General features: G+C 34.5%; 3 protein-coding genes across 3 annotated transcripts; 1 reads left to right on the plus strand and 2 right to left on the minus strand.

Annotated features, from left to right (window-relative positions):
• Window positions 1–677: 677 nt before the first annotated feature.
• Window positions 678–3,175, minus strand: LOC120267254 (calcium-dependent protein kinase 10-like). The gene is given in 8 exon segments (XM_039274937.1): window positions 678–989; window positions 1,064–1,294; window positions 1,378–1,545; window positions 1,639–1,754; window positions 2,046–2,198; window positions 2,288–2,477; window positions 2,479–2,721; window positions 2,723–3,175. Coding segments are annotated over 8 exon segments (1,665 nt in total). The 5' UTR covers window positions 3,122–3,175; the 3' UTR covers window positions 678–824.
• A 2,358-nt stretch (window positions 3,176–5,533) lies between these two features.
• Window positions 5,534–6,418, minus strand: LOC120267674 (thioredoxin H5-like). The gene is made up of 3 exons (XM_039275349.1): window positions 6,167–6,418; window positions 5,849–5,971; window positions 5,534–5,727 (listed from the first exon to the last, which is right to left on the minus strand). The coding sequence occupies exons 1-3, from the start codon at window positions 6,341–6,343 to the stop codon at window positions 5,596–5,598; spliced, it is 432 nt and encodes a 143-aa protein (XP_039131283.1). The 5' UTR covers window positions 6,344–6,418; the 3' UTR covers window positions 5,534–5,595.
• A 4,950-nt stretch (window positions 6,419–11,368) lies between these two features.
• LOC120266845 lies at window positions 11,369–12,911 on the plus strand. Its single transcript, XM_039274496.1, has 3 exons — window positions 11,369–11,387; window positions 11,460–11,925; window positions 12,475–12,911. The coding sequence occupies exons 1-3, from the start codon at window positions 11,369–11,371 to the stop codon at window positions 12,875–12,877; spliced, it is 888 nt and encodes a 295-aa protein (XP_039130430.1). The 3' UTR covers window positions 12,878–12,911.
• The last annotated feature ends 1,108 nt before the right edge of the window (window positions 12,912–14,019 follow it).

The raw sequence follows: 14,019 nt of genomic DNA on the forward strand, positions 1-14,019 counted from the left end.
ATTAATATAATGTGTATTAAATTAATATATATAACCACCAAAAAAATCATTTATCAAATTAATTAATTATATAATTTTATTTATTTATATTCTAACTAAATTCTAGTTTTTTAAAAAATAATTTTAATTGAAAATCCAAATACTGGATTTGGAACTACATCCAATTTGGATGTAGTTCTAAATCCACCAAAATCCAACTAAAGAGGATTTGCAACTCCAGTTGCTTTTTTAAATCCACCTAACTAAACAACTTACTTCAAGGAATTTTATAATTTCAACTACAAGGAGTTTTAAATACTACCAAACAAACACCCCCTTAATATAAAAATAAAAACATTTAACATAAACAACAAAATTTGAAAAATGAAAACAGAGAACATAAGGAAACACACCACTATAGTTATAGCATAAAATAATTTAATCCATAATTAAACATAAATGCAAACTCTAGTATAAACACTACAAAGTTACATAAATAAATGTTTGTAAAATTTTTTTTATTCAGAAAAAAATTATAATTATCACAATTATTCTACTAAATAGAACATAGAAGGAAATGCATCATTCCTCTAATAGAAACATACAAGCAATCTATGATTCTATACAACTTCATCACACCACAATCTTTAAAAGAAAAAAAAAAAGTCACAATTTTGAGCACATGGAAAGGAAAAAAATAAAAATAAAAATAAAAATGAATTACTATACATTAATAATTAATACAAAACAAGCACCTCTCACAAAGATTACTTTCAAGCAAGAGCATGCAACCAAAACAACTATGTATTCATCTTTCATTCACTCAAAAACACAAACTGTAAAAACTACTTCTTCAGTTGAGCTTCATTACCCATCAACAGTGAGCCATCCTTCATAAGGTTGATGCTTAAACTGTTAAACCTCTCTCGAGAATATTGTCGAGAGGCTTTCCTCCAATCAGTGCCAGCCTTCATCATTCCGACGAAGTCCTCATAGCTAATAAGCCCATCCTGAAAATGTGCGTCGATTAAGAACAAGGACATTGAGGAAAATTGTCGAAACAAAAGAATGTGCACATGTATACCTTATCTGCATCTACTTCTTTCACAATGTCGTTAAGCACTTCGGGGTCTATATGACCAGTATTGTCTCTTAAGGCTTCTCGTAACTCATCGATTTCAATAAATCCGCTTCCATTTTTATCGAAAAACATGAAAGCTTTACGAAGATGCTCATCGTTTTCCATCTTTTGCAAGTGAATGGTGATAGCAACAAACTCTCCGTAATCCAGTATGCCATTTCCATCAACATCAGCCTGAAGAAAATTAATTGTATCAAGTTTCGGCAAACTTCAGACAAACCGATTAAAAATAGAATGGAAGTGAAAAGGGAACTCACTGCTTCCATCAACATCTTCATTTCTATTTCAGTCAGCTGGGAACCAACCTTCTGAAGTCCAGCTTTCAATTCTTCGAAAGTTACCTTTCCATCATCGTCAGAATCCATTGATTTGAACATTTCTCTGATTACCTCCACTTCATCGATCATTAAGTGATCTGCAATCACCTGAACATTCCAAATGTAGTAGATTATAGACAACAGGGTATAGCAGGGTTCTCTGCTTGACTGAAGCAAAGAAAAGATATGAAGATTACTGACCCTCATTGCCTTCTTTTTTAATCTATTCATCATTGAAAATTGTTTGAGCCTTGCCCTCACAACATCTCCCAGAGGAACATTTGGAGCTTTCTTCTCATTCTGTAACCATGGATGTTCTGCCAAAGGTGAAAAGAAAAACATGAAATTATTGCTTCACAAAGAAAACTACCACTAGCACAGCAAAGCTGCAAAAGCAAAGGTTTCAACACTGTTATATGATTTGTCAAACATAAATAAACATATGAGATCTATATGTTCATTAATATAACCACAAACTTCAATAGTGGCACATACATGCAAAAAGAGCCATCTTTATGCAGAGGCAAGTATAACATAGCAATTCTACATTCATGGAGAGCAAGAACAATAACAAAATTTATAGAAAAACACAGTAAACTCCAACTCACCAAGCACCTGTTCAGCAGTCAACCGCAGCTTCGGATTAGGCTCCAGCATCTGCTGGACCAAGCTCTTGGCGCTCTCGGAAACATGGGGCCACGGGTCTTTTTCGAAGTCTATCCTTCCCCGGAGTATCGCCTGAGCCACCCCCTGCTCCGTCTCTATCACCATTACAAATTTTCAACTCAAACAAACAAGCAACTCACCATTCAGGCATTTCATCAAACAATTGAGGTACAAGAATTCTCACCAGCCCAAAACGGTGGCACGCCACTCAGCAATATATAGAGTATAACCCCAGCGCTCCAAATATCAATCTCCGGACCATAGCTCCTTTTGAGAACCTCCGGCGCCATATAGTACGGGCTGCCGACGATCTCCGAGAAGCTCTCCCCGGGGCGGAAGAAGACGGAGAGCCCAAAGTCGATAGCTTTTAACCGGGGAATTCTCCTTCTTGTTAGCGTACAAGAAGTTCTCCGGTTTGAGGTCGCGGTGGATGACGCCATAGTGGTGGCAGGTGCGGACGACCTCGGCGATGGTGCGGGCGACCTCGACGGCAGCGCGTTCGCTATAATGGCCACGGGCGACGATACGGTCGAAGAGTTCGCCACCCTCGCAGAGCTCCATGACGAGGTGGACGGCGTCGGAGTCCTCGAAAGCGGCGCGGAGGCGGACAAGGTTTGGGGTGGGAGGGGAGGACGGCCATGATGGCGACCTCACGGCGGACGTCCTGGACGTCGATGGCGGTGCGGAGCTTGCGCTTGGGGATGGACTTGCAGGCGAGGAGCTCGCGGGAGGTGCGGTGAGTGCAGAGGTAGGTGACGCCGAACTCTCCTCGGCCGAGCTCGGCGCCGAGGAGGTAGTCGTCGGTGAGGCGGGCGGCGGCGTTGTAGAGAGAGAGGCCCTTAAGTACGTGGACAGAGTGAGAGGAGGAGGAGGAGGAGGAGGTTGGCGGATCCTGGGATAACGGATGCGGATTCGGGTTGGGTTTGCGCCTCCGCCTCCGATAAGGGGAGGAGCTCGGCGGCGAGTTCCGTTGGTCGTTAACGGCGGAGGGACGGAGGCAGGGGAAACGGTTTCCCATGGTTTCTGGTTTCACAATTCAGAGCAAGAGGTTTTAGAGGCTTTTACTATAAAATAGTTTAGGTTAGAGGAGAAGGGAATGAAAATAAAATGGAATTAAAAAAATAATTAATTATATAATTATATATATATATTGACATAAAAAAAACACTCATACTTGAGCCGGACTCGCATGAATTTACCCATAAGAAAACCCTCCTTAAAAACTTAGCACTATTAATAAAGAACTCTTCTAGATAGTCTGACTTTATCCACATACCCTCATTTTTGTGAAGATAGAAAGTCTAACTCATATTTCATTTAAATGAAAAAAACCTATCGCTTGCTCGTCAAAAGGCCTTTAGAATTTATATATATTTTTGTGTAAATAATTTGATTAAAAAATAATTACAATAATGTTGGAATGTAAAGGTTTATTCAACTTTGGAAAATTTGAATGAATACACGCTTACTTGACTAATTCTTCCATTAATTTATTCTCTTGAATGAGAATTAATCAACTTAAATTAGTTTTTAATTAATAAGATTAAATATAAATGATTTAGAATTTAAAATATTAATAGATTATTATTTTTAATGGTTGGAATAGTCATATAGTGTTAATAAATAAATAAATAAATTGATTTTTAGTTAAGAGACTTGCTATCAAATTAGGTGGATATTTATAGTTTTGCATCTAGAATAGCCTTAATGTCAAAGGTCTCAAAGATTGATGAGAAAAAACAGGGTGCCTTTTGTTTGTCATGTGGAAAATGACTTTCAATTTCCTGATAATGCAAGTTGACCTTGCAAGTTTATTGTGTGGATGAAACTAAGAAATTGTTTTTATTAATATTGTTTCTTATATATTAAATTGGTTTCTAAGATATTTTCAAAGCACCCCGGTGCATAAAATATTAAGCTAAATGCCTCTCTTTTATAAAGTGCAAGATATTGTAATGTTGAGGATTAATCTATAGTTTTGGCTTTTGCTTGATAGACAAGCTCAAGAAGATCAATAGATTATTATTATTATTATTATATTTGATAATGATGACAATCGTCGTCAAAGATGATATATCAAAAATCATAACCTTATAATAAAGCAAGATAATTAAGGCTTCCAATGTGCACTCAAGATAATATATCATGAGCTATAACTTTATAATGGTAAATTTTCTACCATACAACATTTGAAAGGGTGAAAAATATGACTCATCCTAAAAGCCAAAAGAGATTTGGGATGGGCATGGGGTAGGGAGTCCCCGCCCCTCACGGGGATCCGGGCCGGGAATAAAATTCCTCAGTAACTGTAGCAGGGGGTGGGGGCGGGGAGTGATCTCTCCACCCAGCGGAGTCCTCGCCCCGAAATGTTATATTATATATATATGTTGAAATAAAAAAAAATAAATATATATAATATAATACCATGTTTGTTATGAGTAATGATTAGTCTCAATTAATATCTAATTTCATGGATTTTTTCCATTGATTATTGGACTTTTGTAAGAAATTGTTAAAAATAAAAAAATATATATAATATAATATCATGTTTGTTATTAATAAAGATGAATCTTTATTGGTATCTAAGATTCTAAGTTCATGAATTTAAATATTAGATTAGTGAATTTTTTTTTTAAAAGAAATTGTGTTGGGAGCTTCTTTCTCTCAGATTCCCCAATCGGAGTGAGGATGGTCCCCGTCTGGGATGGGGGAATGAGTGGGGAGATACTCCCCATCCCCGCCTCGCCCCGCCCCCATCCCTAGAAGGGATCCATACTAGGACTCAATAAATAGTGAATGCATAACTCATAATAGTACTAAACCCAATAAACATTGTATGAACAGTATCACAAAAGTACGGGTGTTCAAATCCGTGTTTACCCATGCACTACCAAGTGCCTTAATTACCCGCAAGTGTTAGCATAAATAGATTTTTTTTTAAATTCACATGTTTATAAAAAAAAATAAGCTGTTGATTGTATTAACTGTTAATAATAACAATAACAATAATAATAATAATGTGATTTTTTAAAAAAATATAAAAGACATATTTAGTTTTATTTTGGTCTTGTCTCCTAAAATATTTTTATGTGGTAATATGCATTCACTTTATATTACATCTTTGTTTTCATATAAGGTTAGCACTTTATAAATTAATATTTTATATTTAAATTAATGATGCCAAAATATAAGGTTAACACTTTATAAATTCATATAAGGTTACCTAAAATATTGTTTATATATATATATTCAACCAACACTCAATTAAAAATTTATTTATTATTTAACTTATTTTTATTATTTTTTTCGGAAAAATATAGACAAGTAAAAGTTATTAATAAGATTCAAAATTAAATACCAATTACTCCATTCTAGAGTGGCTTTTTTTATATTTGTTTTTAAACATTAAGGAGAAATAAAAAGACAAATATATAGTTTCATAAAAGATTTATTTATATTTTTATAAAAACAGCTAGGAAAACAACCATAAAATCAAACCCTAAATTTCAAAATCCTCTCCTTGAGGCCATCTTTATCAGCACCCAACAACCTATCCACCTCTTTCCCTTCCTTCACGAACACAAACGTAGGCATAGCCTCCACACTCCATTCCCTAGCCACATCCTATAATTACATATATAATTATTACAAAAAATAATAATACTTAATGATGTTAATTAAGTACAAAAATTTAGTTTAAACTGATGCTACAAAGAACTAAATAGTTATCACTGAACATACATACCATAAGTTCATCAACATCAATTTTTATAAAGATCACATCGGTGAAATTCTCAGAATACTCTTTAAATATTGGCTCCATGAAATGGCAAGGCGAGCACCAAGACGCCGAGAAATCGATCACGACCTTATCATTATCCATGTTCATTAGTATGAATTCATTATTATCTAGAGTTAAAAGAGAGAAATGAAATACTAATTTCAATAAAAACATGAATTATATTAATTCACGTATTTCCAAATATAAGACATTTTTATATTATTAAAAAATATTAAAATATCAAATATAATTCTAAAATGAATGAAGATACATATTACGTACCAACTTGTTGCTTGCCTTGAGAGTTTGCCACTTTGAATTCCAAGTGTCTTTTGAGTGAAATATAAGGACTGAAGAGTTGGCATCTTGATCTTGATATTGAGCTGTAGGTTGCGGTTGAGGTTGAGAACCTTGAGGTTGAGAGGAAGAAGATGAACAATTGGAGAAAAGACCACCCATTAATTATCAGTGTTAAACTTAGTATCTTTATTATTATTATTATTATTATTATTATTATTATTATTATTATTATTATTATTATTATTATTTTTTAAAGCTCATATGAATTGTTGTAAGAGAACAAGGAAATATATAGATGCATTCATATGGAGAACAAGCATAAATGCCGGTGGGGAGTACCATCTGTTTTAGAATGAGATGCCCACTATCCATGAGTTGGATTTTTATAATAAATCCATGTGTTGATTTTGCTCTCTCATGACTTACCTTTATTCTTTATTATCTTTTAAATCAACTTTTTTTTTAATAAAAAAGATAAACCACCAAACACGCTAAAAAATAAAAGAGAATCAGGAATAAAGTCACCCTTAATGTGATTAAAAAAAAGCATAAGCTTAATTGTATTGATACCATTTAAAGGAAAATGATAATAGGTGCATTAAGATAAACACATATCATAGCATGATATTAGACACAAATAATATAAACTTATATAAAATCGTGTTTCGGGCACCAATGAAATATCCATGACAGAGACTTAACTATTTTCTTCTTATCACACCATTAAAATTGTAAAAAAAACTCTCAATCTATGGGGAACTAAAAAAAAAATGTGCCAACCTACATGTTCAACAACAATTGGGAAAAAAAGGGAAGAGAAAAAAAAAACCCTATAAGCCCTGTGTACCCTAATGATTACGTCTTTGTTTTCTGTTGTCTTGTAGTTGTTTTTTTGGGTTATTTTTGTTACTTTATTTTTGTTGCATTGTTTGTTTGTTTGTTTGTTTTTTTTTTGAGAAATGTGGATAAACCACTACTTTATTGAAGTCTGTTTGTTTTGCTTTCTTGTTTTTTTAAATAAATCAGAAATTTATTCATGTTTTTTTTTAAAAAAAAATAAAAAAATAAAAAAGTGAAAATGATCCATCAAAAACCAATTGGTACCGAGTTCCTTACATAGGGCATTCGTTTTTGGGTGGACCCTAGATCGAATCTCATGCCCTTGCAAGGTGAGGGCACGAGGTATGTGTTGAGCTCTGCTCCCTACAAGTGCACATTCCTGACTTACCCTTAAATAGAAGTGCTTGTCGTCTATGTATTAAAAAAAAAATTGATCCATCAATACCAACACAGTAAAAACAACAAGTATCAAGCATTTTTTTTTATTTTTTATTTTTTATGTTTAAGATTGTATTTGAGGCCTCACCCGATTTACAAGAAGTATTCAAAGTTATTGATATTGAAACTCAAATTCCTCTGGCATATTTATCTTTGAATTCAGGGTTACAATGGAGGGACCCAAAGTTTTTTTAAAATTTTTTTTTCAAGTAAATTATATTTTAAATAAAATGGTGCCAATATAAAACTATATATAAGTTAAAAAAAAATATCAAAAGATAGGAAAAAAGGAAATAATCTATAGGTTTGTTTGGTGTACCTTTATTTTTTTTTTTGAATAAGAGTACACCTTTATATAAAACGATTTTTTATATTGGATTTTTAAAATTTTTCAAGAGAGGTTTGATTTTTTTTTTTTACTTTACATATGCAGGCTATTTTTTTTAAATATTGCATTTTTATATTTTATTTATTTAAATACATATTTTAGACTTTATTTACCAATATGCACATCACATATGACCCTGGCCCCACTTCACAAACATGTCTCCATAGTTTTCCTTATCATTTTCTTCTCCTCGTCGCCGTAAAGATGGTAGTCAAGGCCTACATAGAAGATGTGAAGGCACTAGCCATAGGGATATAGATGAGGTGTAATGCCCTGGATAGTCCCTCTAATATAGTCAATTTATCATTTTGTCCCTCTAATATAATTTGTCTTTATAAGGTTCAGTATTTTACTATGTTGTGAAATGTAAATCTTTCCCTTTAACATAATTTGTGCCTAAAAAGTTCTTAAAAGGGACTTATATTTTATAACATGTTAAAATATAGTGATCTTCTAGGGACAAAATATATTAGAGGGATCAAAGGGGCAAATTGACTATATTAGAGGGACTAAATAGGGTATTATACCATATAGAGGACAAGGATGTGGCCAAGTTGGTCTTAGCCATGGCAAGTGGTTGGTGAACGGAATTCATAGTCGAGGTAAGGAGTGCTAGAGTCTCTACAAGTCTCGGGCTTGCAACTAACACACACCAGTGGGGAGTGTGTGTGCATGGTGTTGGATGAGAGGGCACGGGTTGAGTATAAGCAGGCTATGGAGCACGTTGAAGTAGCACCGATCGAGGTCGTGGTTGGGAGGAGGAGGAAAGAGTGAGGGAGTTGGAAGGGATGGACTTCATGGTGGTGGATTTGAGGAGAAGGGATGCCGAGCGTGTGTTTTCTCCATGCCAATGAGGTCACTGATACTGGTGACGTGTTTGTGAAGAGAACTACTCCCTCCATTCCTTTTTAATTGTCACATTTTTGAGCTCTTTTCAATTCCTTTTTATTTGTCACATTAGAAACTTTGTGCAGTATTAAATAATTTTTTTCAAATTTACTCTTTTAATTTAATGTACTTGTGCATTTTTCAATAAATCAAAATCAACTAAGCATTAAATTATATTCTATACTAGTAGGTTTTAAATAGGGGTAGTTTTGGAAAGTAATGAATTTTTTTATATAAAATATAGATAATTAACTAATTTTAATCAAATTTTTTCTTAATCGGTGTGAATTAATTAAATGTGACAACTAAAAAAAAACGGAGGGAGTATATATGGGGACATGTTTGTGAAGTGGGCCATGCGCATTCGCTTGCGTGAACGCTTGATTTTGACTTCTTCACAATCAACAGAATTACAAGCTCACGGATTTTGCCGGAGAAGAAGACAATTGGTCGGAGAAGAAGACTCCATGGGATTAAAAATTAATTAAAAAATGAGCCCCACCACTGGATGCATATTTCTGTAATTAATTTCATAGTATGTGCATTTCTGTAATTATTTTTTTATAATATTAAAAAAAGCCACACATGCATAGTAATTTTTTTAAAATATAAAATATTCATTTTCTAAAAACACTATCCACCACCAAGTTTGCTATAAGACTAAATAAACTCATATATATATATATATATATAGGTAATATGAATCCATATAATTATAATTTTTTTTTACAAATTTTATATATTAAAGTTAAAAAGAAAACTACCGTAGAAATGGATACGCAATTAAGATATTTAATTTACATGCAAAACTTTTTTTAAAGATTTAAATTGGAAGCTTAATTTTTTAAAGTATTTAAATAATGCATTAGTTTATTCACAATAAAAAAGATTATGATCACAAATATTAATAAAATAAAACAAAATGGATAGACTGTATAGATAAATAATACAATACACAAATTGCTTTGTTTCATTCGCCATTAAATTATAGAAAAAAAATTCATAATTAAAAAAAACCACTTTTCCCTTGTTAATTCCTCCCAAACAATGTTTTGAAAACCGAACCGGACCGGCCTTTGTTTCATTCCGAACTACCGGAATGATCTAGAAATTCGAGTTTTAAGTAATTTTTTTAACTTTATGATTGTATTCCAGGCAGAACACGAATTGTATAGGAACAATGATCAATTTTAGCGCGAATAGAAAAAAAATTCATAATTAAAAAAAACCACTTTTCCCTTGTTAATTCCTCCCAAACAATGTTTTGAAAACCGAACCGGACCGGCCGGCCGGTCCGACCGAAATAACCGGAAACCAGATCGCAGTCAGGTTTGGGTTAATACTGATTTTTGACCAAAATTGAAACCGGTCAAACTCGGATAGAACCGGCGAACCGGAACCGAAAAAAACCCTGTTTTCTGAATTAGGTTTAAGTTTGATGATCCCTTTTGGAATTTTTCTATCAGTCACATACTCCTCCCTTAGCCACCCGATCCTTGATTCCCCTGCGAGGTTTGCTCCCGGACCCCAGTGTTCCAAACACTGTCCCGACTCCCAACTACTTGATGCCGCATTCAGCCATTTGATCCCCTTGAGAAGAAAACGTCTTTGTGCAAGACTGCAAGCTTCCAAGTTCCAAGTCAGCCCTGTTCTTTTGAGTCTTTGACACATTAACAACCCTTCATCTCTACTCATTTCCAATCTTTCCTTAATTCTCATAGGTGGAGGAGCTCTTTCCATACTCATAATCAGATTTTTCCACTCTTATTCCAATCTCCTAGATGGTATTCTAGTGTTTTGTTTTTTTTCATGTTTTTGATATTGTGTATTATGTATTAATCATGTGATGATTTTATATTAGTGCATTAATTCAATTGATTTTATTAGTGTTTGAGAATTTCAAGTAAGAATGGTTAATGATTTTTATATGAGCATATCGGTTATTATCAAATATATATCCTTGTTCTTTGTAACCCAGAAATCCATATATGATGATAAAATGAAATTCTCAAGCCAGAGTAAACTCACTGCTACTTCTTCTTCAAATAACATAAATGCTCGAGTGAAAAATTCATATACAACTAGTTCAAGATCACAATCATATGCAGGGGAAATTATGAGCCAAAATGTTTCACCATCAATATATATTATTTAATTTTTTATAAAAATATTTATAATTTTATATTATTTTAAATATATATTTATGATATCATCCGGTTCAACCGGAATGAGTCATCCGGTCGGACCGAACAACCCACGACCCAAATCTAAGGCCTATTTGCTTCCGGGTCAGATTTTAAAAACATTGCTCCCAAACCTCTTCCTCTCAGAACAAGAACTCACGAACCACTTTTCTCCGTCACCAAACCTTTCCACATCAAGAAAATTTTGAAAATAAAATTCCACAGTGAGATTCTTGCAATTAGACCCCTTATGTTTAAAAAGCCTATTTGCATTGTGTTTGGATTTTACTTTAGCAATAACATAGTTGACTTTAAAGGGTTTTACATGCAAATAACATCATCAAAGGCATATAACTAAAATTTAAATATTTACAGGGACGTATATAAAAATAGCTACTACCAACTTCACAGGATTATAATGCAATTTTAATATTTTCAAGGGTGTATATGCAAAACAACCTCCAATGTGAGCTTGCGCTCTTCTTCCCTTCTTCTTCCTTCCGTCTCCAATGGCGGCAACGTTTGCAAAGATAATAAGCTTCCTCAGAGCCAGAGGGAACCTCCCCTCACTCCCAAGCTCCTCAAGGAGCCATCTTTTCTCTTCGAGAACCCCATTCTCCGCCCCTCTTGCCACATCTCCATTGCGCACACACCCCGCCAAGCTCTCCTTCAAGCTATTCATTCAATGCATTCTCTTCAGACTTTGATTCATCTCCGGGTTCACTGCACTTCCCTCCATTTTTGCTCAAAAGGATCGTTTTCACTGCTTTGCTATTGGTACTCTGCTTCTTCGTTTCCGGGATCTCTCTCGCTGCGGATGATTCAATCAAAGCCTCTGGGCTCGGATTGAAAGTTGCGGCGGCGCTGCGAAGGTCTGGATGGCCGGACGAGGCCATTGTTTTCACGCTCGCTACACTACCGGTGCTGGAGCTCCGGGGTGCCATCCCTGTTGGATATTGGATGCATCTCAATCCTCTTCTCCTCACCATCCTTTCCATTCTGGGGTTTGCTTCTTATACTGAAAAATCTTCTTTTGATCGATGAATTTAAACAGTATTTCAATGGGAATGGAAAAACAAGCTTCCTTGGTGGCATTTTGGTTCTTTGCTTTGATGCTCTTCCATTCACCATCCTCTCCATTCCATGCTTTGTTTCTAGTATTGAGAAAAATGCTTCTTTTATCCATGAATAGATTAGTGATTCAGTGTCAATAAGCAGCAAACTTCTTGGATTCAATGCATTTGATTTCTGATTGGAAAGGCATAGTTCCAATCCTCTTCTAATTATTTCCCATCTCCATTCAAGGGTTTGCTTCCTATTTGAAGAAAAAAAAAGGGAGTTCTTTTATCCATGAATTTGATTAGTGACTGGATGGGAATCAGAACAAGCTTCTCTGGTGCCATTCCTGTTGGTTTAATCCTCTTCTACTCATCATCTTCTCCATTCTAGGGTCAGTTCCTTGTAATTAAATAAAAAAGCTTGTTTTATTGTTATTATTAGGAATTCATTAGATAGTAATGAAAACAAGCTTTTTTTGTGGGATGATTGTGCAGGAATATGGTTCCTGTGCCATTCATTATCATATATTTGAAGAGATTTGCGGAGTTTGTGTCTCAGAAGAGTGCCTCAGCAACTCAGTTTTTGGACTTCATCGTCAAGAGGGCAAGAGAAAAAGCAGGGCCAGTGGAGGAGTTCCAGTGGCTGGGGTTGATGCTGTTTGTGGCAGTGCCATTCCCGGGGACCGGGGCTTGGACCGGAGCTATCATTGCTTCAGTCCTCGACATGTCATTCTGGTCTGCAATCACTGCAAATTTTGTTGGTGTTGTTCTTGCCGGGCTGTTGGTGAATTTGCTTATGAATCTTGGATTGAAGTATGGATTTGCTACTGGTGTTGTTCTCTTTATCATCTCCACCATTATGTGGAGTGTTCTTCGGAAGTTTAATACATCGAAATAATGGTAATTGTTCTTTTCCATATTGCAGCAATTTCAATATGTGGTCAACTGAATCTTGGATTTCTTTGATTGTTAAGTGTTCAATAATTTGAAATCAACCGTGTTAATGTAATGCTTACAAAAGGCTGAATTTTGCATTTGTGTATCAATGCTACAAGCTTACGACACATCTACAAACAATGAAGATTTTCTTTCATTTAGGTGACTGATAGTCATTCACAAGCTAATTTGATAAATATGGATTTACATACATAGGTTCGTGCAAGTGTTGTATATGGCTTATATGTACTGACTAAGGAGATTTGGATTCCACAGTCCTTTGTTGGAGGTACGATTAGATAGGTTGGGCGATGCAGGAACAATATCTTGCGGTATGGTACAGTATGGGGATATTTTTGTAATATATACCACGTAGGAGTTTGTGATACATACTAGGTAGGAATAGAGTATTATAAATACTAATATAACCCTAATTATTGAGTTGTGTGCTAAGACTAACTGGACTAACCAGGTATAACATTAGGAAAAAAATACTGGAACTGAATGTGAAGATCACGGTGTATACTTGTACGCATTTTGCGTCTATTCTTAAAGCATCCTTGTCTTTTATTTTCCAGTTCTTTGTATAGTTATAAAATTTTCGCCAGCCATAAGCATATACTTTGTATGTTTCAATCCTGAAGCAACCTGTTTTCTAGGAAGTTATGAAGTACCCTTTGATATTTCATTCTTCTGTTGCTGTTTCTTGAGGCCTCACTTTCCTCCACTTGTCTTGCTCTTTCTGCCTTTGACATTCATTGTAATTGCCTTGCCTTTCCAACTAGTCACAGATTTTTGACTTCATTATAATTTTTTTTTGTTTTTTTGAAAAAGTGGATAAACCACAATCATTACTAAAGGAAATTAACTTATCAATATAAAATATTTTAAACTTAATTTTTAATTTTTCTTTTTTAATTAATAACAAGTTTGTGTGTGTGTATATGAGATGCTTACTAGAGAAAAGAACGGATGTGACTGAGGGAATCAATGAGGTTACGAGATGTTTATCAATGTAACTGAGGGAATCAATGAGGTTATGAGATGTTTATCAATGTACCTTTCCATTTTGTAACCTTAGTTTCAATTTGATTTTTGCTTTTC

The sequence above is a fragment of the Dioscorea cayenensis genome, chromosome 8 (genome assembly GCF_009730915.1).
Source record: "Dioscorea cayenensis subsp. rotundata cultivar TDr96_F1 chromosome 8, TDr96_F1_v2_PseudoChromosome.rev07_lg8_w22 25.fasta, whole genome shotgun sequence".
Classification (NCBI taxonomy): domain Eukaryota; kingdom Viridiplantae; phylum Streptophyta; class Magnoliopsida; order Dioscoreales; family Dioscoreaceae; genus Dioscorea; species Dioscorea cayenensis.

Excerpts from the sequence above, each read along its gene's own strand:
- LOC120266845 (XM_039274496.1), top strand. Across the intron at positions 11,926-12,474 it reads ACCATCCTTTCCATTCTGGG|GAATATGGTTCCTGTGCCAT; the intron begins GTTTGCTTCTTA and ends ATGATTGTGCAG.
- LOC120267674 (XM_039275349.1), bottom strand. The coding sequence starts at position 6,343 with ATGGGTGGTCTTTTCTCCAATTGTTCATCTTCTTCCTCTCAACCTCAA. Across the intron at positions 5,972-6,166 it reads TCAAGGCAAGCAACAAGTTG|GTCGTGATCGATTTCTCGGC; the intron begins GTACGTAATATG and ends GATAATGATAAG. Across the intron at positions 5,728-5,848 it reads TTGATGTTGATGAACTTATG|GATGTGGCTAGGGAATGGAG; the intron begins GTATGTATGTTC and ends ATGTAATTATAG.